This window comes from Lolium rigidum, chromosome 4 (genome assembly GCF_022539505.1).
Source record: "Lolium rigidum isolate FL_2022 chromosome 4, APGP_CSIRO_Lrig_0.1, whole genome shotgun sequence".
Taxonomy (NCBI): domain Eukaryota; kingdom Viridiplantae; phylum Streptophyta; class Magnoliopsida; order Poales; family Poaceae; genus Lolium; species Lolium rigidum.
In genome coordinates this window covers 41,856,808-41,880,849 of record NC_061511.1, presented here as the reverse complement: position 1 = coordinate 41,880,849, position 24,042 = coordinate 41,856,808, and the positions used below count along the sequence as shown (strand labels likewise).

General features: G+C 43.6%; 1 protein-coding gene across 1 annotated transcript; it reads right to left on the bottom strand.

Moving 5' to 3' along the window:
- Positions 1-17,048: 17,048 nt before the first annotated feature.
- LOC124708010 (serine/threonine-protein phosphatase 2A 65 kDa regulatory subunit A beta isoform-like) lies at positions 17,049-23,371 on the bottom strand. The gene is made up of 12 exons (XM_047239701.1): positions 23,326-23,371; positions 22,015-22,431; positions 21,507-21,753; positions 20,470-20,582; positions 20,260-20,339; positions 19,971-20,112; positions 19,792-19,872; positions 19,164-19,268; positions 18,463-18,645; positions 17,777-17,869; positions 17,524-17,663; positions 17,049-17,433 (listed from the first exon to the last, which is right to left on the bottom strand). The coding sequence occupies exons 2-12, from the start codon at positions 22,405-22,407 to the stop codon at positions 17,247-17,249; spliced, it is 1,764 nt and encodes a 587-aa protein (XP_047095657.1). The 5' UTR covers positions 22,408-22,431; positions 23,326-23,371; the 3' UTR covers positions 17,049-17,246.
- Between the last annotated feature and the right edge of the window lie 671 nt (positions 23,372-24,042).

Here is a 24,042-nt window from a genome sequence, read left to right as displayed (position 1 = left end):
CTCTAGTGATGTTATTAAAGTAGTTTATTCCTCCTCCATGATGTAAAAGGACAGCGTGTGCATCATGTAGTACTTGGCGTAGGCTATGATTGTAATCTCTTGTGGATTATGAAGTTAACTATTACTATGATAGTATTGATGTGATCTATTCCCCCTTTCATAGCTATTGTTGACAGTGTGTATGCTATGTTAGTACTCGGTCTAAATTGCAATGGTATTATCTTGGATTATGATTTGATGAGGATATCCCTATGAGTGGTGTTTGTCAAGTACTTGATGAACTTTGAGTGGAGCTTTCGTAGCCACTACGTGATGATTAGTGATTCCAATAGGAGAGTAATTCAGAGTAGCACAAGTGAAGTTTTGTAATCTAGTTGAATATGTAGATGTTGCTCTTGTCTATTATGCACTCTAGAGGTTACTTTAATATGAACTCCGGACGTTGTGGAGCTTGTTTACTCCGGCTTGAGGTGTGCTTTTGTAGCCCTACACAATGAATGGTGTTTGTTATCCAACAAGAGAGTGTTTGAGAGTAGTATTTATACAATTATGTGATCATTGTTGAGAGTGTCCACTAGTGAAAGTATGATCCCTAGGCCTTATTTCTAAGCATTGAAACACCGTTTCCAACAAGTTCTCGCTACATGTTTGCTTGCTGCCATTTTTATTTCAGATTGCAATTACTACTTACAATCATCCATATTACTTGTATTTCACTATCTCTTCGTCGAACTAGTGCACCTATACATCCGACAAGTGTATTAGGTGTGTTGGGGACACAAGAGACTTCTTGTATCTTCATTGCAGGGTTGCTTGAGAGGGATATCTTTGACCTCTACCTCCCTGAGTTCGATAAACCTTGGGTGATTCACTTAAGGGAAACTTGCTGCTGTTCTACAAACCTCTGCTCTTGGAGGCCCAACACTGTCTACAGGAATAGAAGTGTGCGTAGACATCATCCCACTCCCCCTAGGTTTGGCCATATGGAAGGTTTTGGAGTTGGGGTCTTATTCGAAGATTTTGGCCAAACCCTTGGGGATCCACCTATATAATGAGGGAGAGAGGGAGGGGGCCAGCCACACCTTGGCCGCACCACCCCTGCCCCCCAGAGGCCGGCGCCCCAGCCTTCCCCTCTCCCAAACCCTAGCCGCCCCCCTCCTCATACTTCTCCTACAACGCTTAGGCGAAGCCCTGCTGGAGATCTCCACCACCACCGCCACCACGCCGTCGTGCTGTCAGGATTCTGAGGAGGATCTACTACTTCCGCTGCCCGCTGGAACGGGGAGGAGGACATCGTCATCAACACCGAACGTGTGACCGAGTACGGAGGTGCTGCCCGTTCGTGGCACCGTCAAGATCTTCTACGCGCTTTTGCAAGCGGCAAGTGATCGACTACACCAACAACGAGATCTAATCTCGTAGGCTTTGGAATCTTCGAGGGTTAGTCTCATGATCTTCTCGTTGCTACCATCTTCTTGATTGGATCTTGGCTTGTTGTTCGTTCTTGCGATAGGAAATTTTTTGTTTTCTATGCTACGAATCCCATCAGTGGTATCAGAGATGTGTCTATGCATAGATTGGTTGCACGAGTAGAACACAATGGTTTTGTGGGCGTTGATGCTTTTGTTGTCTTTAGTTCGTGTACTTTGCATCTTGCGGGATGGTGGGATGAAGCGGCTCGGGCTAACTTTACATGACCGCGTTCATGAGATTTGCTCCACGCTTGACATGCAACTTGGATTGCATAAGTGGCTTTGCGGGTGTCTGTCTCTCCCACCATAGTGAAGATTCAATCTACTCTTTCTATTGACAACACTAGTATCACCGTTGTGGTTCATGTTCGTAGGTAGATTGGATCATACTCGAAAACCCTAAACCACGTAAAATATGCAAACCAAATTAGAGGCGTCTAACTTGTTTTTGCAGGGTTTGGTGATGTGATATGGCCATGATATGATGATGAATATGTATGAGATGATCATTATTGTATTGTGGCAACCGGCAGGAGCCTTATGGTTGTCTTTAAATTTCATGTTGAAGTATTATTTCAAAGTAGTTGTAATAGTTACTACATGGGAGCACAACCATGAAGGCGGCGCCATTGACCTTGACGCTACGCCGACGATGATGGAGATCATGCCCGTTGATGATGGAGATCATGTCCGTGCTTTGGAGATAAAGATCAAAGGCGCAAAGATAAAAGGGCCATATCATATCACATATGAATTGCATGTGATGTTAATCCTTTTATGCATCTTATATTGCTTAGATCGCGACGGTAGCATTATAAGATGATCCCTCTCACTAAATATCAAGATAATAAAGTGTTCATCCTTAGTATGCACCGTTGCTAAGACTTGTCATTTCGAAGCATCACGTGATGATCGGATGTGATAGATTCTACATGTGCATACAACGGGTGCAAGCCAGTTTTGCACACGCGGATACTAAGGTTGCCTTGACGAGCCTAGCATGTACAGACATGGTCTCGGAACACGGGATACCGAAAGGTAGAGCATGAGTCATATGAATGATATGATGAACACTTTGAGTGTTCGCCTTTGAAGCTACATCTTTTCTCGTGATGATCGGAATTGGTGTAGTGGATTTGGTTCGTGTGATCACTAAAACAATGCAAGGGATGTTGTTTTGAGTGGGAGTTCACCTAGTTAATTTAAGAATTAAAATTTGAACTCAATTTATCATAAACTTAGTCTAAACTCTTTGCAAATATGTTGTAGATCATGGCGTCCCCCTCAATCAATTTTAACCAGTTCCTAGAGAAAGAAAAGCTTAAAAGCAATGGTAGCAACTTCACCGACTGGTTCCGTCATGTGAGGATTTTCCTCACTGGTGGAAATCTGCAATTTGTGCTCGAAGCACCGCTAGGTTCCCCACCACCACCTGCAGTATCCGAGGAAGAAAAGAATGTTTACGATACTCGGGTAACTCGGTACTCTCAAGTTCAGTGTGCCATCCTGTGCAGCCTAGAGGCGGAGCTCCAAAAGCGTTTTGAGCACCACGATCCTTATGAGCTGGTCCATGAGCTAAAAGCCATCTTTGAAACTCATGCGGCCGTGGAAAGCTATGAGGCCTCGAAACACTTCTTTGGCTGTATGATGGAAGAGGGTAGCTCCGTTAGTGAGCACGTGCTCGCTATGTCCGGGCATGCGAAAAAGCTCAGTGACTTGGGGATAGTGATTCCTAACCAGCTGGGTGCTGACGTGCGACAGTAGCTTCCTTGTGACGGTAAAGCACTCGTCCGTTGGGAACCCCAAGAGGAAGGTGTGATGCGTACAGCAGCAAGTTTTCCCTCGCAAGAAACCAAGGTTTATCGAACCAGTAGGGAGATGAAGGCCACGTGAAGGTTGTTGGTGAAGGAGTGTAGTGTGGCGCAACACCAGTGGATTCCGGCGCCAACGTGGAACCGGCACAACACAATCAAAATACTTTGCCCCAACTTAACAAAGTGAGGTTGTCAATCTCACCGGCTTGCCGTAAACAAAGGATTAAACGTATGGTGTGGAGAATGATGTTTGTTTGCAAAGAACAAGTAGAGAATAATGATTGCAGTAGATTGTATTTCAGATGTAAAAGAATGGACCGGGGTCCACAGCTCACTAGTGGTGTCTCTCCAATAAGATAAATAGCATGTTGGGTGAACAAATTACAGCTTGGGCAATTGACAAATAGAGAGGGCATAACAATGCACATACATATCATGATGACTAATATGAGATTTACTTAGGGCATTACGACAAAGAACATAGACCGCTATCCAAAGCATGCATCTATGCCTAAAAAGTCCACCTTCGGGTTAGCATCCGCACCCCTTCCAAGCATTAAGTTGCAAACAACGGACAATTGCATTAAGTATCGTGCGTAATGTAAACAATACAAATATCCTTAGACAAAGCATTGTTGTTTTATCCCTAGTGGCAACAAAGACATCCATAACCTTAGAACTTTCTCACATCGTCCCGCATTCAATGGAGGCATGAACCCACTATCAAGCATAAATACTCCCTCTTGGAGTTACAAGTATCAACTTGGTCAGAGCCTCTACTAGCAACGGAGAGCATGCAAGATCATAAACAACACATATATGATAGATCAATAATCAACTTGGCATAGTATTCCATATTCATCGGATCCCACCAAACACAACATGTAGCATTACAAATAGATGATCTTGATCATGATAGGCAGCTCACAAGATTTAAACATGATAGCACAAGAGGAGAAGACAACCATCTAGCTACCGCTATGGACCCATAGTCCAAGGATGAACTACTCACGCATCAGTCCGGAGGCGGGCATGGTGATGTAGAGCCCTCCGGTGATGATTCCCCTCTCCGGCAGGGTGCCGGAGGTGATCACCTGAATCCCCCGAGATGGGATTGACGGCGGCGGCGTCTCCATAACTTTTCTCATATCGTGGCTCTCGGTACTAGGGTTTTCGCGATGGAGTGTTTAAGTAGGCGAAGGGGCAGAGTCGGGAGGCGCCCGAGGAGCCCACCCCATAGGGTGGCGCGCCCAGGGGCCCCACCGCGCCACCCTAGGGTGTGGCCACCTCGTGGCCCCTCTTCGTCTCCTCTTCGGACTTCTGGAAGGCTCCGTGGAAAATAAGACCGTGGGCTTTTGTTTCGTCCAATTCCGAGAATATTTCCTGTGTAGGATTTCTGAAACCAAAAACAGCAGAAAATAGGAACTGGCGCTTCGGCATCTTGTTAATAGGTTAGTGCCGGAAAATGCATAAAAATGATATAAAGTGTATATAAAACATGTGAGTATTGTCATAAAACTAGCATGTAACATAAGAAATTATAGATACGTTTGAGATGTATCAAGCATCCCCAAGCTTAGTTCCTACTCGCCCTCGAGTAGGTAAACGATAACAAGAATAATTTCTGAAGTGACATGCTACTATCATAATCTTGATCAATACTATTGTAAAGCGTATGAGATGAATGAAGTGATTCAAAGCAATGGTAAAGATAATGACTAAACAACTCGAATCATATAGCAAAGACTTTTCATGAATAGTACTTTCAAGACAAGCATCAATAAGTCTTGCATAAGAGTTAACTCATAAAGCAATAAATTCTTGATAGAAGGTTTTGAAGCAACACAAAGGAAGATATAAGTTTCAGCAGTTGCTTTCAACTTCAACATGTATATCTCATGGATAATTGTCAACATAAAGTAATATGATGAATGCAAATAAGCAAGTATGTAGGAATCAATGCACACAGCTTGACACAAGTGTTTGCTTCTAAGATGGAAAGAAGTAGGTAAACCGACTCAACATAAAGTAAAAGAAAGGCCCTTCGCAGAGGGAAGCAGTGGATTACTCATGTGCTAGAGCTTTTTATTTTGAAAACATGGAAACAATTTTGTCAACGGTAGTAATAATTCATATGTGTTATGCATAAGACATCCTATAAGTTGCAAGCCTCATGCATCGAATACCAATAGTGCTCGCACCTTGTCCTAATTAGCTCAGATTTCCATGGATTATCATTGCATTACATATGTTTCAACCAAGTGTCACAAAGGGGTACCTCTATGTCACCTGTACAAAGGTCCAAGGAGATAGATCGCATTTGATTTCTCGTTTTTGATAGATCTCAACTTGAGGACATCCATACCGGGACAACATAGAAAACAGATAATGGACTCCTCTTTAATGCATAAGCATTCAACAACAGGTAATATTCTCATAAGAGATTGAGGATTAATGTCCAAACTGAAACTTCCACCATGATACATGGCTTTGGTTAGCGGCCCAATGTTCTTCTCTAACAATATGCATACTCAAACCATACAACTCATGGCAAATCTCCCTTACTTCGTACAAGACGAACATGCATAGCAACTCACATGATATTCAACAAAAGTTGATGGCGTCCCCGTAAACATGGTTACCGCTCAACAAGCAACTTATAAGAAATAAGATACATAAGCTGACATATTCTTTACCACAATAGTTTTTAAGCTACTTTCCCATGAGCTATATATTGCAAAGACAAGGAATGAAATTTTAAAGGTAGCACGCAAGCAATTTACTTTGGAATGGCAGAGAAATACCACATAGTAGGTAGTTATGGTGGACACAAATGGCATAAGTTTTGGCTCAAGGTTTTGGATGCACGAGAAGCATTCCCTCTCAAGTACAAGGCTTTGGCTAGCAAGGTTGTTTGAAGCAAACACAAGTATGAACCGGTACAAAGCAAAACTTACATAAGAACATATTGCAAGCATTATAAGACTCTACACTGTCTTCCTTGTTGTTCAAACACTTTTACCAGAAAATATCTAGACTTTAGAGAGACCAATCATGCAAACCAAATTTCAACAAGTTCTACAATAATTCTCCACTAATTGGTTCAAACTACATGATGCAAGAGCTTAAACATGATCTATTTGAGAACTCAAAACAATTGCCAAGTATCAAATTATTCAAGACCATATACCAATTACCACATGAAGCATTTTCTGTTTCCAACCAAATAGCAATAAACGAAGCGGTTTTCAACCTTCGCCATGAACATTAAAGGTAAAGCTAAGAACACCAGTGTTCATATGAAACAGCGGAGCGTGTCTCTCTCCCACACAAGGAATGCTAGGATCCGAATTTATTCAAACAAAAACAAAAATAAAAGCATACAGACGCTCCAAGTAAAGCACATAAGATGTGACGGAATAAAAATATAGTTTCACTAGAGGTGACCAGATAAGTTGTTGATGAAGAAGGGGATGCCTTGGGCATCCCCAAGCTTAGATGCTTGAGTCTTCTTGAAATATGCAGGGATGAACCACTGGGGCATCCCCAAGCTTAGACTTTTCACTCTTCTTGATCGTATTATATCATCCTCCTCTCTTGACCCTTGAAAACTTCCTCCACACCAAACTCAAAACAATCTCATTAGAGGGTTAGTGCATAATCAAAAATTCACATGTTCAGAGAGGACACAATCATTCCTAACACTTCTGGACATTACCCAAAGCTACTGAAAGTTAATGGAGCAAAGAAATCCATTCAACACAGTAAAAGAGGCAATGTGAAATAAAAGGCAGAATCTGTCAAAACAGAACAGTCCGTAAAGACGAATTTTTTCGAGGCACTTAACAGGCTCAGATGAAGAAGCTCAAATTGCATGAAAGTTGCGTACATATCTGAGGATTACTCACGAATTTGTTCAGAATTTTTAGATTCTCCTACAGAGAGAACAGCTTAGATTCGTGACAGCTAAAAATCTGTTTCTGCGCAGAAATCCAAATCTAGTATCAACCTTACTATCAAAGACTTTACTTGGCACAACAATGCAATAAAGTAAAGATAAGGAGAGGTTGCTACAGTAGTAACAACTTCCAAGACACAAATATAAAACAAAAATTGCAGAAATAAAAATAATGGGTTGTCTCCCATAAGCGCTTTTCTTTAACGCCTTTCAGCTAGGCGCAGAAAGTGTAAATCAAGTATTATCAAGAGATGAAGCATTAACATTATTACCAGGGGCTTTGCGCCTCCCCTTCTTACTCTTATTCTTACTCTTTGGTTTAGGGAATATATGACCGCATCCGGGTGTAGAGGTAAAATTTAGAGTGCCCTTCCCCACATCTATGATTGCTCCCACGAGTTTCAGCAGGGATCTTCCAAGTGTGATTTGTCCTGTCCCTACACATTCAACAACGAGATAATCAGTGGATACCATCCTTCCAAGAAAGGTTGTGAACACACCTTCAGCTATTCCCTTAGGAATTATAACAGAGTTATCAGTAAGAGTTATTCCTTCTCCTCCTTCAGTAAGTTCCCAAAGTGTCAAAGATTCATAAATACTTTTAGGGATAAGGCAAAACTCAGACATAATATCACAACGGGCATAAAAAGTTTCACCACAAATAGCAACCTTAATAGTAGGCACCCACATTGAAGGTTCAAAGCTTACTGGAACATAATCATAATATTCACGAATCTGGTTGTACCCTTCTTTTAAACAAGATATATTTGTTTCGAGAGTGTTTAATCTATTATGAATGCTAGCAAGAGATGAATCAAAATTATTAGCGGAGCTAGATGATGTAACCAATTTTTTTATGGCATTAAAAGCTTGATTCCCATCACAGTGAAGGAAATATCCTCCCACTACAGCATCTAAAGCATATCTATAGCGAAGAATAAGCCCAAAATAAAAGTTACTAAGAAGCAAACTTAGAGTCATTTTAGGTTCAGTTTTACTATAAGAATCAAAAATTCTAGACCATGCTTCTTTAAAACTCTCCTCACCCCCTTGTTTAAAAGTAAAGATCAATTCCTCAGGTGATAGAGTAACAGCTACAGGACTAGTCATGATACCAAAATAAAGTAAATGCAAGTAACTAATTTTTTGTGTTTTTGATATAAAGAACGCAAATAAAACAGAAAATAAAATAAAGTAAAGCAAGACAATAAACAAAGTAAAGAGATTGGATGTGAGAGACTCCCCTTGCAGCGTGTCTTGATCTCCCCGGCAACGGCGCCAGAAAATATACTGGCGTGTAGTTGACGTGGGAGTTAGAAATCTCTGTGGTGTAACTTCCCTTCAGTTCCCCTGCAACGGCGCCAGAAAATATAGCTGCTGACGTGCGACAGTAGCTTCCTTGTGACGGTAAAGCACTCGTCCGTTGGGAACCCCAAGAGGAAGGTGTGATGCGTACAGCAGCAAGTTTTCCCTCATTAAGAAACCAAGGTTTATCGAACCAGTAGGAGATGAAGGCCACGTGAAGGTTGTTGGTGAAGGAGTGTAGTGTGGCGCAACACCAGGGATTCCGGTGCCAACGTGGAACCTGCACAACACAATCAAAATACTTTGCCCCAACTTAACAGTGAGGTTGTCAATCTCACCGGCTTGCTGTAAACAAAGGATTAAACGTATGGTGTGGAGAATGATGTTTATTTGCAAAGAACAGTAGAGAACAATGATTGCAGTAGATTGTATTTCAGATGTAAAAGAATGGACAGGGGTCCACAGTTCACTAGTGGTGTCTCTCCAATAAGATAAATAGCATGTTGGGTGAACAAATTACAGTTGGGCAATTGACAAATAGAGAGGGCATAATAATGCACATACATATCATGATGACTAATATGAGATTTACTTAGGGCATTACGACAAAGAACATAGACCGCTATCCAGACATGCATCTATGCCTAAAAAGTCCACCTTCGGGTTAGCATCCGCACCCCTTCCAAGTATTAAGTTGCAAACAACAGACAATTGCATTAAGTATCGTGCGTAATGTAAACAATACAAATATCCTCAGACAAAGCATTGTTGTTTTATCCCTAGTGGCAACAGCACATCCATAACCTTAGAACTTTCGTCACATCGTCCCAGCATTCAATGGAGGCATGAACCCACTATCGAGCATAAATACTCCCTCTTGGAGTTACAAGTATCAACTTGGCCGGAGCCTCTACTAACAACGGAGAGCATGCAAGATCATAAACAACACATATATGATAGATCAATAATCAACTTGACATAGTATTCCATATTCATCGGATCCCACCAAACACAACATGTAGCATTACAAATAGATGATCTTGATCATGATAGGCAGCTCACAAGATCTAAACATGATAGCACAAGAGGAGAAGACAACCATCTAGCTACTGCTATGGACCCATAGTCCAAGGATGAACTACTCACGCATCAGTCCGAAGGCGGGCATGGTGATGTAGAGCCCTCCGGTGATGATTCCCCTCTCCGGCAGGGTGCCAGAGGCGATCTCCTGAATCCCCCGAGATGGGATTGACGGCGGCGGCGTCTCCGTAACTTTTCTCGTATCGTGGCTCTCGGTACTAGGGTTTTCGCGACGGAGTGTTTAAGTAGACGAAGGGGCAGAATCGGGAGGCGCCTGAGGGGCCCACCCCATAGGGTGGCGCGCCCAGGGGCCCCACCGCGCCACCCTAGGGTGTGGCCGCCTCGTGGCCCCTCTTCGTCTCCTCTTCGGACTTCTGGAAGGCTCCGTGGAAAATAAGACCGTGGGCTTTTGTTTCGTCCAATTCCGAGAATATTTCCCGTGTAGGCTTCGGCATCTTGTTAATAGGTTAGTGCCGGAAAATGCATAAAAATGATATAAAGTGTATATAAAACATGTGAGTATTGTCATAAAACTAGCATGGAACATAAGAAATTATAGATACGTTTGAGACGTATCACTGGGTATTCATCGTGTACTCCAATCACTGCCACCTAGTTACAAGAACTTTGTGATGAACTACAACATGCAGAACATGAACAAAGAGTTACCTGAACTCTTCTCCATGCTGAAATCTGCTGAGGTGGAGATACAGAAAGAGCACCAAGTGTTGATGGTCAACAAGACCACCAGTTTCAAGAAGCAGGGCAAGCCTAAGAAGGGCAACTTCAAGAAGGGTGGCAAGAAAGTTGCTGCGCCTCCTGAGAAGCCAAAGGCTGGCCCTAAACCTGATACTGAGTGCTATTACTGCAAGGAGAAGGGGCACTGGAAGCGGAATTGCCCCAAGTACATGGCTGATCTGAAGAGCGGCCTTGTCAAGAAAAAGAAAGGTATATTTGATATACATGTTATAGATGTCTATCTTACTGGTTCTCGTAGTAGTGCCTGGGTATTTGATACTCGGTTCGGTTGCTCATATTTGTAACTCGAAACAGGAACTACGGAATAAACGAAGCCTAGCGAGGGACGAGGTGACGATGCGCGTTGGAAATGGATCCAAGGTCGATGTGATCGCCGTCGGCACGCTCCCTCTACATCTACCTTCAGGATTAGTTTTAAACTTCAATAATTGTTATTTGGTGCCTGCGTTGAGCATGAACATTATATCTGGATCTTGTTTAATGCAAGACGGTTATTCATTTAAGTCAGAGAATAATGGTTGTTCTATTTATATGAATAATATCTTTTATGGTCATGCACCTGAGATGAATGGTTTATTCTTGTTAAATCTCGATAATAGTGATACACATGTTCATAACATTGATGCTAAGCAAATTAAATTAAATGATAATTCTACTTATATGTGGCACTGTCGTCTTGGTCATATTGGAGTGAAGCGCATGAAGAAACTCCATTCTGATGGACTTCTTGAGTCACTTGACTTTGAGTCACTTGATAGATGCGAAGCATGTCTAATGGGAAAAATGACTAGGACTCCATTCTCTGGTACAATGGAGCGAGCTATAGACTTATTGGAAATCATACATACCGATGTGTGCGGACCAATGAGTGTAGCATCGCGCGGTGGTTATCGTTATGTTCTAACCTTCACGGATGATCTGAGTAGATATGGGTATATCTATTTCATGAAACATAAGTCCGAAACTTTCGAGAAGTTTAAGGAATTCCAAAGTGAAGTAGAAAATCAACGTAACAAGAAGATTAAGTTTCTGCGTTCTGATCGCGGAGGCAAATATCTGAGTTATGAGTTTGGCATGCATTTAAAGAAATGCGGAATACTTTCACAGTTGACACCGCCGGGAACACCACAGTGCAATGGTGTGTCCGAATGTCGTAATCGAACTCTCTTAGATATGGTTCGTTCTATGATGTCTCTTACTGATTTGCCGTTATCGTTTTGGGGTTATGCATTAGAGACAGCTGCATTCACTTTAAATAGGGCACCATCTAAATCCGTTGAAACGACACCGTATGAATTATGGTTTGGGAAGAAACCTAAGCTGTCGTTCCTTAAATTTTGGGGTTGCGAAGCTTATGTAAAGAAGTTACAACCTGACAAGCTAGAACCCAAAGCGGAGAAATGCGTCTTCATAGGATACCCTAAAAAAACTATTGGGTATACTTTCTATCACAGATCCGAAGGCAAAATCTTTGTTGCTAAGAACGGATCCTTTCTTGAGAAGGAGTTTCTCACTAAAGAAGTGACTGGAAGGAAAGTAGAACTCGACGAGGTTGTTGAACCTTCTCTCGTAGATCAGAGTAGCGCAGTACCGGAAGATGTTCCTGTGCAGCCTGCACCGATAGGAGAGGAAGCAAATGATAATGATCATGAAATTTTGAACGAGAAAGCTACTGAACCTCGCAGATCGACGAGGGAGCGTACCACTCCTGATTGGTATGATCCCTGTCTAAATGTCATGATTGTGGACAACAATGATGAAGACCCTGCGACGTATGAAGAAGCAATGATGAGCCCAGATTCCAACAAATGACAAGAAGCCATGAAATCCGGAATGGGATCCATGTATGATAACAAAGTGTGGACTTTGGTAGACTTACCTGATAGCCGCAAGGCTGTCGAGAATATATGGATCTTCAAGAGAAAAACAGATGCTGATGGTAATATTACTGTCTATAAAGCTCGACTTGTCGCAAAGGGTTTCCGACAAATTCAAGGAGTTGACTACGATGAGACTTTCTCACTCGTAGCGAAGCTAAAATCTGTGAGGATTTTGTTAGCAATAGCTGCATTTTTTGATTATGAAATTTGGCAGATGGATGTCAAAACGGCGTTCCTTAATGGTGACATTGAGGAAGAGTTTTATATGGTACAACCCAAAGGTTTTGTCGATCCTAAAAATGCTGACAAGGTATGCAAACTTCAGCGTTCCATTTATGGACTGAAGCAAGCATCCCGAAGTTGGAACCGACGCTTTGATAAGGTGATCAAAGACTTCGGGTTTATACAGTGTCATGGAGAGGCCTGTATTTACAAGAAAGTGAGTGGGAGCTCTGTAGCATTCCTGATATTATATGTAGATGACATATTATTGATTGGGAATGATATAGAACTATTAAGCAGTGTAAAAGGTTATTTGAATAAGTGTTTTTCAATGAAAGACCTTGGTGAAGCAGCGTACATTTTAGGCATCAAGATTTATAGAGATAGATCAAGACGCCTAATAGGGCTTTCACAGAGTACATACCTGGACAAGATTCTAAAGAAGTTTAGAATGGATGAAAGCAAGAAAGGGTTCTTGCCTATGTTGCCGGGTAAGGTTTTGAGTAAAACTCAAGGTCCGGCTACGGCAGAAGAAAGAGAGAGGATGAACAAGATCCCCTATGCCTCGGAAGTAGGCTCTATCATGTATGCCATGCTGTGTACTAGGCCGGATATCGCACATGCTGTTAGTTTGACCAGCAGATATCAAAGTGATCCAGGAATGGAACAACTGGACAGCGGTCAAGAATATCCCGAAGTACTTGAAAAGGACTAAGGATATGTTTCTTTGTTATGGCGGTGACCAAGAGCTCGTTGTAACCAGTTACACCGATGCAAGTTGGAACACCGATCCCGATGACTCTAAGTCTCGATCCGGGTACGTGTTTATATTGAATGGTGCTGCAGATAAGCTGGATGAGTTCCAAGTAGTGCACGGTGGCGAAGTCTTCAACTCGAATCTGAATACATAGCGGCTTCGGAGGCTTCATCGGAAGCGGTATGGATGAAGAGGTTCATTGTTGAGCTTGGTGTGGTTCCTAGTGCATTGGACCCATTAGTCATCTATTGTGACAACATGGGTGCCATCGCCAATGCACAAGAACCAAGGTCACACAAGAAGTCTGAAGCATATCAAGCTGCGTTTTCATTCAATTCGCGAGTACATCGAAGATGGTGAAGTAAAGATTTGCAAAGTACACACAGATCTGAATGTGGCAGATCCGTTGACTAAAGCTCTCCCTAGGGCAAAGCATGACCAACACCAGAATGCCATGGGTGTTAGGTACCTTACAATGTAATCTAGATTATTGACTCTAGTGCAAGTGGGAGACTGTTGGAGATATGCCCAAGAGGCAATAATAAAGTGGTTATTATAATATCTTTATGTTTATGATAAATGTTTACATACCATGCTATAATTGTATTAACCGAAACATTGATACATGTGTGTTATGTGAACAACAAGGAGTCCCTAGTAAGCCTCTTGTATAACTAACTTGTTGATTAATAGATGATCATGGTTTCGTGATCATGAACATTGGATGTTATTAATAACAAGGTTATGTCATTAGATGAATGATATAATGGACACACCCAATTAAGCATAGCATAAGATCACGTCATTAAGTTCAATTTGCTATAAGCTTTCGATACATAGTTACCTAGTCCTTCGACCATGAGATCATGTAAATCACTTATACCTGAAGGGTACTTTGATTACATCAAACACCACTGCGTAAATGGGTGGTTATAAATGTGGGATTAAGTATTCGGAAAGTATGAGTTGAGGCATATGGATCAAGAGTGGGATATTGTCCATCCCGATGACGGATAGATATACTCTGGGCCCTCTCGGTGGAATGTCGTATGATTAGCTTGCAAGCATGTGACTTGGTCACAAGAGATGACATGCCACGGTACGAGTAAAGAGTACTTGTCGGAGACGAGGTTGAACAAGGTATGGAGATACCGATGATCAAACCTCGGACAAGTAAAATATCGCGTGACAAAGGGAATCGGTATCGTATGTAAATGGTTCAATCGATCACTAAGTTATCGTTGAATATGTGGGAGTCATTATGGATCTCCAGATCCCGCTATTGGTTATTGGTCGGAGAAGAGTCTCGACCATGTCTGCATAGTTCACGAACCGTAGGGTGACACACTTAAGGTTTGATGTCGTTTAAGTAGATATGGAATATGGAATGGAGTTCGAATGTTTGTTCGGAGTCTCGGATGGGATCCAGGACATCACGAGGAGGTCCGGAATGGTCCCAAGAATAAGATTCATATATAGGAAGTCATTTTCTAGGTTTGAAAATGATCCGGTATTTTTCTGGAAGGTTCTAGAAGGTTCTAGAAGAGTCCGGAAGAAATCACCATGGAAGGTGAGGGACTCCACCCACCTTGGCTGGCCAGCCTAAGGGAGGAGGATTCCCTTGTGGACTCCTCCCCATGGTGGCCGGCCACCCCACCAAAGGAAAGGGGGGAGTCCCACTACCCCTAGGTTTGGCCATATGGAAGGTTTTGGAGTTGGGGTCTTATTCGAAGATTTTGGCCAAACCCTTGGGGATCCACCTATATAATGAGCGAGAGAGGGAGGGGGCCAGCCACACCTTGGCCGCACCACCCCTGCCCCCCAGAGGCCGGCGCCCCAGCCTTCCCCTCTCCCAAACCCTAGCCGCCCCCTCCTCATACTTCTCCTACAGCGCTTAGGCGAAGCCCTGCCGGAGATCTCCACCACCACCGCCACCACGCCGTCATACTGTCGGGATTCCGAGGAGGATCTACTACTTCCGCTGCCCGCTGGAACGAGGAGGAGGACATCGTCATCAACACCGAACGTGTGACCGAGTACGGAGGTGCTGCCCGTTCGTGGCACCGTCAAGATCTTCTACGCGCTTTTGCAAGCGGCAAGTGGTCGACTACACCAACAACGAGATCTAATCTCGTAGGCTTTAGAATCTTCGAGGGTTAGTCTCATGATCTTCTCGTTGCTACCATCTTCTTGATTGGATCTTGGCTTGTTGTTCGTTCTTGCGATAGGAAATTTTTTGTTTTCTATGCTACGAATCCCATCACCTACTTGCATGCGGTGCTCAGTTGGCACGGCCATGCGGCCGAGGAAAAGATGGCACGCGGAGGTGGAAAGCTAGCTACGGACCTACAGCGTGGAAAGAAGCTACATGCACGCGGACGTTCGCGCGCGGGAGCGACGACCGATCTTCTCTCTCCAATCGGTCGGCCGATTACAAGTGTTTTCCATCCCTAAAGTGTGGTCACCGCTCAAAATGGTCCACAAACTCAGCAAAATGTATCAATACTCCCTCTCGGCTACCTCTAGAGTGTTCACTAGGGGTACCATAAACCCCCTCATCCTTGTTCCACATTCTGGAGACAGGGGTGGCTTACGGTGTTGATGTCGACAAGCTCGAGGCTACTAAAATGAGCATCATGTATGGCTTCCGTCCCCAACCGTAGGCATCATCTGAATCTCGAACGGCTAAACCTTCGCCGCCTCTCGAAGGGTGATGCTTCATGCTTGTGCTAGACATAATATCCTTGTAACTTTGTGTTTCCTACTTTGGGCTTCCACGTATGGTATAGACACCACCGTTGCCTTCCTTATATGATCGAGCCACTGATGGGGATTTTCCATCACACTATAAACATGTAGCCGAGCCCCCAAACCAGGGCATCGTTTCCCCCCAACAGTTACACCTCGCGCGGCGCCCTTTTCTCGCGAAGAAGTGCCCAGAGTTATCATGGACATGCCCTCGGATCGCACCCCTGGCCCGGAACGGCCACGAGCAATATGCCATCGTCATCATCGGACGGCATATCGATGAAATTGTTGAGAAAGACACTTCAAGATCGTCCGCCAAAAAATAGTGGAACACCAATCACCAAATACGCTCACCAAAATCATCAGAGGGAGTTTGCGATACGATTTTACCTAAAAATGGTATTCATGGAAAAGAAGCAACACTTGTGGGTGGGAGGCGGTCGAGGAACCAAAAGGCCTCGGAAAGGGCTGGCAAGTTTGAGGTCGAGGCGGTTGAAAATCCTTCGTAGGGGCAACGAGGTGGACGTTGCGATGGACGACGTGACACTCCCCAGGCCCGAGCTCATACACGGCTAGAAAATGGAGGAACTATGGCTTTCCAGTAAGGACGAGGGGCGAACTAGTCGTATCCCAGGGAGAGAAGAAAGAATATATGTATTTGTGTGCATGATACCACACTGTTGTTTTTCTTCTTCTGATGATCGATTCAACCTCTGAATTAATATCCCTTCATTCAATCGAAGATGTCTTAGATTTATCTAAATTTGTCTTAGTACATGTTCTGTTTAAATTTGAGTGCTTTTCCTGAACCTAAGTAAATCTGTAGCCAGAAAAGCTCTATCCATATCCTTGATTTTCTGAGGCAAAGCAACAGCCATGGAGCCTGCTAAGTTTGGTCTAACTAAGAACATCCCACACCTTCACACGGCGCACAAGATCATGACAACACATCCACCAATAGCGTCCAATTCTGGAGAGGAACTGGTAGGATCACCTCACAGATCTTCAGTTTCTTCATCCTCTTGGCAACCCGTCACTATTGCAAGAGAGAACTATTGAAAACATACACATTCCTCATGTTGCGCAAGGGTCATAAGAACGAGGCTAGCGTCACGTTCTGTCGCATGATCAATTACAACAATAACAACACCGAGAAAAGGGGGAACGGAACCGTCCATTATCGACAAGGAAACAAACCTAGGTCGGTTCCACTACACGTACCCCAAAACTGGACAGAGATCATCTAGCTAGTTAGCTCGACACCATGATCTGATCGCACGCCTGGAGGGCCTGCTTCGCGTAGTACCTCACGTCCACGTCAGGGTCCTCGCTGAGCTCCACCAGGCAGGGCTTCAAAGTCTTCTCAGCCAAGGACTGATCGAGGATCGGTACGAGCGACTGCAGGACCTTGGCCACGTTGAACTTGATGTTGGGCACCCTGGAAGTTCAAAGATACATGTCAGTGTCTCGGCGGCGAAGAAGCCTTGGAGATATGAAGTTTATCGCTACTATGGTATTTATCAGTCACCTGTCCTTTGAGGAATTAACGACGACGGGGAGCAGCGTTTGGCATGTTATCTCTGGGCCCATGACAGGGGCTAGCAATGAGATGGCTTGCAGAATGGTCATGCGGTACAGGTAATGCGGGTTGTTTATCTTCTCCAGCACCTACACAACGGAATGTGTGAGCTTTTGAGACTGGTAGTAGAAATTACATGCCATCACGGCAAGGAGAATGTGTACATGGTACTACGGTAGACAATGGTACAAAAGGGTCCAACCTGAGGAATTATATGCTGCATTGCCCACTCAGGACCAAACTCCTCCGCCAGGCGCTTCAAGTTGTTCGCGGCAGCTTCTCTAATCGAGTACACCTGAAATTCAAACTCTGGTAAACAAGCTTTGCATAAATAGCAGTAGCTTTTTTGTAAGAATTCTGGAAATCCTCTTGAGAGATGCAAGCTCTGTCACTAAAATATACATCAGATTTGCGCAGTACATTCCATTACGGTTCTTGCAATCAAAGAGCACACAGACTTATGTAAGATAGGCACAGATATATAAAAAACAACGCAAATATTTTTATGACATAAGTATAATCATGAAATGGCAATGCTGATGCGACCTTTCTAGTTGTTCTGAATTGTCATGCTAGAATTGAACTGGTAAAATAAATGTGAGGCAAACAAGACAGTAGCAGCTTTATGAAGTCCAAACCTCAGCTCTAGTGAACACTTAGCTGCCAACTTTCTAGGCATAATGCTATTTGAATAGAACAGTGGCAACATTTTGTTCATTATGCAACGAGAGAAAACATGCAAGACAAACTAAACAGAGGGGTCAGGCTGCACTGCTGGTAAATAAGATGAACATGAAAGTGCTAATTATCAGAGCACTTATATAAACTTCAAGGCTAAAAGAATATCTTTGAGATGTGATACGCCAAAATCACATGAATACCACATACCTTATCCTCCAACCATTGCATGCAAAGTGCTCCTAGCTTGTCATCAAAAAATCCAACACCTAACTGCCTGGCCAACAGAGGGATGTACTCGATTATTGCAAGCCGGACCCTCCAGTGTCTATCCTCTGCTAGTTCTACAATGGCTGGCAATAAAGATTGTGACAGCAAGTCAATTCCGATGACCTGAAAGATCGCAATGGTGTCAGTTAAGGTAGAAAAAACACATGACACAGGAGAACGAACGTTGAAGGGAATAACTGCTAGCCCTCCAGAAAATTACACTTCATCCAAGACATAGGTAAAACAGATTGCACTACACACCTTTGTTAAGCCACTAATTACCTTCAGAGACTGCATGTTAACTTTAGGCCATATTAATAACTGATGCTAGATATAGACAAACGGAGGCTATCTCGAAATGGTAGAAACAGAATTACATGTACATTTAAGAATAGAGGGCGTACGTAAGGGCCTAGGGCAAGTGGGCCAACAGTGACCTATCCAACCCAATTGGTTACATTTTGCACAAGGCCCGCATACTTGTGGTAAAGTTTAAATGACAATTCATCCTACTTGAACTTGTGGTAAAACAAACAAAAAAGGATGGAAACCTATGAAAGAACTTTGAAAGACAGTTAACATATGATTGAGGACTTCAAAGAGAAGGCAAACTAACTCTAACAACAAACAATTGCACCAACCTGATTCACTTCATCAAGTTTGCTGATTATGTTGAGTCGAACATCAGGAAATTCATCCTTGAGCAAAGAAAGAAAAATAGGAAGAAGTTGCTCAATGGTTGCATCCTGCAGGAAGCCAGAAATGAGGCTGATAAGGTTACCGAGGGTGCTGAGTTGCTGATAGTAAATGTATGAACAGCAGGGGCTAGTAGTAACAACTAACTGCAGTATCATACAGGTATACAAAAAATTAAATCGGACTTGTGTTGATAGACAAGGCTAGGAAACATAGTTGCATCCTGGCCTAACATATCAACTGAACATATCTAACTGGCAAATAGACCACGCTATGGAACAGAAACAGAAACCAATTAAAAACATCCGAATTTCCCACAGATACCTCTCAGCCCGTTGTTCAAGTTTCACTTAAGCTTCAGCATAAATTATTAAATTATGAATACCAACATTTTTTTGACAAGTAATGGTGGACCTCCAGGTACAGTGACAATTATATGGTAATGGGAACATATATTTTATGAAATAGTCATAGACATAATCATAGGACTGAAGCTCTTCAAACAACTATACAGACATTCATTCATAGGTAAAAGCAATTCAAGAAAAAACATGGTTGCATCATTGCTTGCACCTTCCCCAAAACAGGGGCCATTCCCATAATGACTGAAGCCAAAGCTGAGCGAACATGCTGAGACGAATCTGATGATAACTCCTGCAAATGCAATTTCTCACGAGTTAGTTTGTTGATAAAACAGTAGAGAAAAATAGTAGAGAAAAACAGATGATGTTCAGTTACTCCGATGCCCCCACCTTAACACACGGTAGGATATGCTGAATCGCAACTTGCGGGCTTAATATCCTGCAGAACTTAGTAACTTTTCCAGCAGCTGCGATCCGTACTTCAGCCTCATTATCACGAAGAAGGCGAACATATGCAGGCACCAGGTCCGCTCTATAAACAAATATACAAATACATGAATCAATCAGGCTCAACTTTATGTATTATATGTACATAACAACTTGGGCTACGTATGTCTGAGTACCCATTACAGGTATGAAAAGGCCAAGTATGCTACAGCCAAAGAAAGAGAGCACTAACCTTGTAGGCTCAGGGCCAGCAGCCTCGCAGAGTTCGTACAATTGATTGGCAACCATATAACGGACACGCCAAGACTTATCCTATCAAAGGAATTATGAGAAAAACATATTAAGTAGTAGCACAACTGTAATTCACAACTATAGTAAATCAGAGCAATTTTGGGTATATCCCAATAATCTATCAAGACCTATCACAATTGAAGTAATGTACCTGGGAGAAATTGACAATGACCGGAAGTATATGTGCAACACAATCTTGGGGTTCCAACAACTTCCCGAGGGCGGCACAGCCTTCAACTGCCAACAAACGTACTGAATCTTGATCTGCAAATGAAAGGCAGCAACAGTGTTAGAACAATGTTCATAATGAGCAAAATGTGCATATGACAATATGCAATCGATGTTTCAATTAATCAAGTTTTGTATAAAGTGTTGCACAGTAGAAGTCAGCATCCATTTTTAGGGCTTATTTATTGACCTTTTTTACATTCAAGCATAAGAGAATGGCCTCTGAGCTTTAAGAGTTTATGTTGATATTTGAAGCATACAGAAATTGATACCATGGTCACAGTGAACAAGATAATATAATAACATGACCTTGTGTAAAGAAAGTGAATATACAGAAAAAGTTATCTCTGAGCAAAGTGGGAGGATGAGCTACTATACTGGCATACAAGACTACTATGATCCTGGTTAAAATCGTAAACAATGCAAAGGCAAAATTTAAGGACTTGAAACATAAGATACCACACAAATAGATAAACTACTTCACGGTACACTGAAAAAATATGCCAAATTAGTAACTGTAATGAATCTACGATAAACCACATGCAAGCACTAAGAAGCAAGATGCTTGTTTATTTCATATTAGATCTAAGGCATCTCTCATGCAAACTCCAAGCCAACATGTAAAGTGGGGATAACATTCCAGCAATTACAGACGTCATACTTAATTCAACCAATAGAAAATGGATAGCATCTAAATTGGTAGATTGCGAAGTCCCCTAAAACGGGTATAAGTACTGATAAGTTTTGATGTATCAGAAGAAGCAATTGATAATCCAAACCAACAGTAGCAAAGCATCTCAATGACAAAATACATTAGACCACATGATTTTACTGAGCCAACACAATTACACAACAAAATAATAACTTTTTGATATTGAATTCAGCAATTCTAGTACATTTAATTTTATTCCATTTTCGAGCCTTTAGTGAATAGATCAACAGATATTAAATAATACATACCATCTTGGGTTAAATTATCAAATATCGAGACGATTTCCTTCTTTAAATGGCTCTGTTCAACTGTGGCAGCAAACTTCCCAAGATTTGATGCTGCTGCCCTTCTGACCATAGGCATGTCATCTTGGCATAAATGGCCATAAACGATTCTCAGCTCTGATTTCAACTGGTCGGCGGCACTTGGATAGGCTATATGGAAAAGACCACAGGATGATACTCTAGCCGTAAACCACTCCCCAGATGCTAGCCTCTGAAATGAGTAAAGACTAGTAAATTGGACAGACATATAGAATTGCAGATACCACCAGAAAATAAAGTGCATTGCTATATTCATCTAAGCACAGCAGCCTTTCAAGTAAACAAGATACTAGCTATTGGCAAATGTACATCTTACAAAGCAAAAAATTTAATTCTGCGGCTGAGGAGCAGCAGCCACAAGAAACAAGATACTAGCTATTGGCAGCATTCTTGACATTTTTTCAAACAGCAAGAAGAGCATTTCAGTATTTACCGTCACAACTGGAACGAAATAGTCAACGACGTCCTTCTCCTTCATCTGCGCACCGATACGGCACAGCGACTCGACCGCTTTGTCCCGGACACAAGTCTCCTCCACCGTAGCCAGCGTCTCCAGCGGTGGGAGCAGAACGTGAGCATGCTCTACACCCCCGACATAAGGAACGAACACGCCAAGCTCTTCAGCCATCGCCTGAAGCACCTCGTCCTCGTCATCGTTGTTCTCGCTGAGGAAAGGGATCAGCTCCTTCCTGGTTCGTTCCTCCCCGAGCGCCCTCGCGATCGTGGAGAGCTTCCTGATGGAGTTGAGACGCAGCGGGATCTCCTCGTTCTTGAGCTCGTCTATCAGCACCGCGATCGGATACAGAGACTGGTCCACCGTAGCCATCGGGCTTTTCGAGGATTCCTACAGCTGCACAATAAGACACGACATTAGGACCATGTGATGGTTACGACTGAACATCGTACTGTGCTTGTGTGGAGAAAGATAGAGAGAGGGTCCTCTAATGAAAACATTTACTGCACAATGAACACGATTTCCACGCATTTTCAGATGGTAGATGTAAAATATAGCAAACTGTTAGATCGGTTTTGAAATAGGCGCAAATACACACATTTTATAACAGGTAGTTTCACGGTAATATGGTGATAACACATAAAAATTTCTGGATAAACATCATGTCTGGTGAGGAATGCAAAATATTCTCACGTATATGGTCAATGCATCTATCTGAAAATGGACGCTGAAATGCATGTGGTTGAATTTTCCTGCCGAAGATGACATGATGATTGAAGAGAACAAAATCATAGACCCGTAGCAGACATTTGATGCGGATAACTTAAGAAAGCAGCGCTAATCTGTGCCATCAGATCACACTAGCGTATGCTTGTCTCAGACCGAAACAGACGAGACGCAACCGGCCCTCATCCTGCCACTGCCAGCAACACTCTCAATTGGCATTCGAGAACCACCGCCCCGGCTCAATCTGGTGATATTCTTTCAGATTCCTTGGCGCAGATAACAAGAGGAGGAATTCACACCGTCCGCGAGTGATTCGTCGAGATTAATTAACAGTAGCAAACCGATAGGACCGAAGCAGGCAGAGCGGGACGATCCCGGGCCGGCAGCACGGCAGAAACGTATCACGATCCCCAACACCTGCGCCGTGCGTAATCCTTATCCGGGAGCCCATCAACCCAAACCGGCGATGGAATCGCCGGAACAGGCGCGGATCTGGGCGGGGCGGCACGGATACGTACGTACAAAAAAAAGTAATGCGGACGGGAGCAGAGGGAGGGGCGTAACCTGATGGGGTCAGATCGGGCTTCGTCGTCGGCGGCGGCGGCAGCGGTGTGGTGGGGGAGGCGCGGGCGGGCGAGGTCGCCGGTGAATTCGGTCGGGGAGCGGAGAGGTGCAAAGCAAAGGGAGGAGGACGAAGAAGGCAAGGCACCACCTTGTGGAGAATCTGGGCAGGGCCGGTAACTCGGTGCTTGGTTGGGCCGCGCCGACCAGTGACCGTCAACGAGGCAAAAATCAAAAAAAAATTCAGGCCTAGCCCGAAAACCAAAATCGGTCTGTATTTGTAGGGGGCAAAGGAGCGAACCGAACAGTGAATCCATATCTAGGGCTCGCTGAAATTTCACCTCACGCAACCGCTCACTCTCTCTCCCTCCTCCCCCGCGTCGCCACCACACTCTCCCACCGCCACCTCCGCACCGCCCAATTCGGCTGAGCCCGGCATCCCGGAGCTAGCGCAGGTAGCCTCGCATCCCGCCCGCGGTTCCTCCCCCAGCTCCGGGTGCCGCCGCCGCGCCGAATCGAGATGAGCTCCGGCGACGAGTTCATCAACGTCGATCTATCCGATTCGTCTAGCTCGGACGATCCCGACCACGACGAGCTGCTACTGGGCGACGAGGTGGAGGCCACCATCCTCCTTCTCTCTGTCAAGGAGCTGGAGGACAGCGCGCAGCTGCTGAATCGGAGGCGTTGCTCGGTGATTGGCCGGAACCACATCCAACGGAA

What these genes read in the sequence shown, in the direction of transcription:
- LOC124708010 (XM_047239701.1), bottom strand. Translation starts at nt 22,407, where the DNA reads ATGGCTACGGTGGACCAGTCTCTGTATCCGATCGCGGTGCTGATAGAC. An exon ending in ATTTCGTTCCAGTTGTGACG is followed by an intron (nt 21,754 to 22,014) that starts GTAAATACTGAA and finishes TACTCATTTCAG; the next exon opens with AGGCTAGCATCTGGGGAGTG. An exon ending in TGATAATTTAACCCAAGATG is followed by an intron (nt 20,583 to 21,506) that starts GTATGTATTATT and finishes TTTCATTTGCAG; the next exon opens with ATCAAGATTCAGTACGTTTG.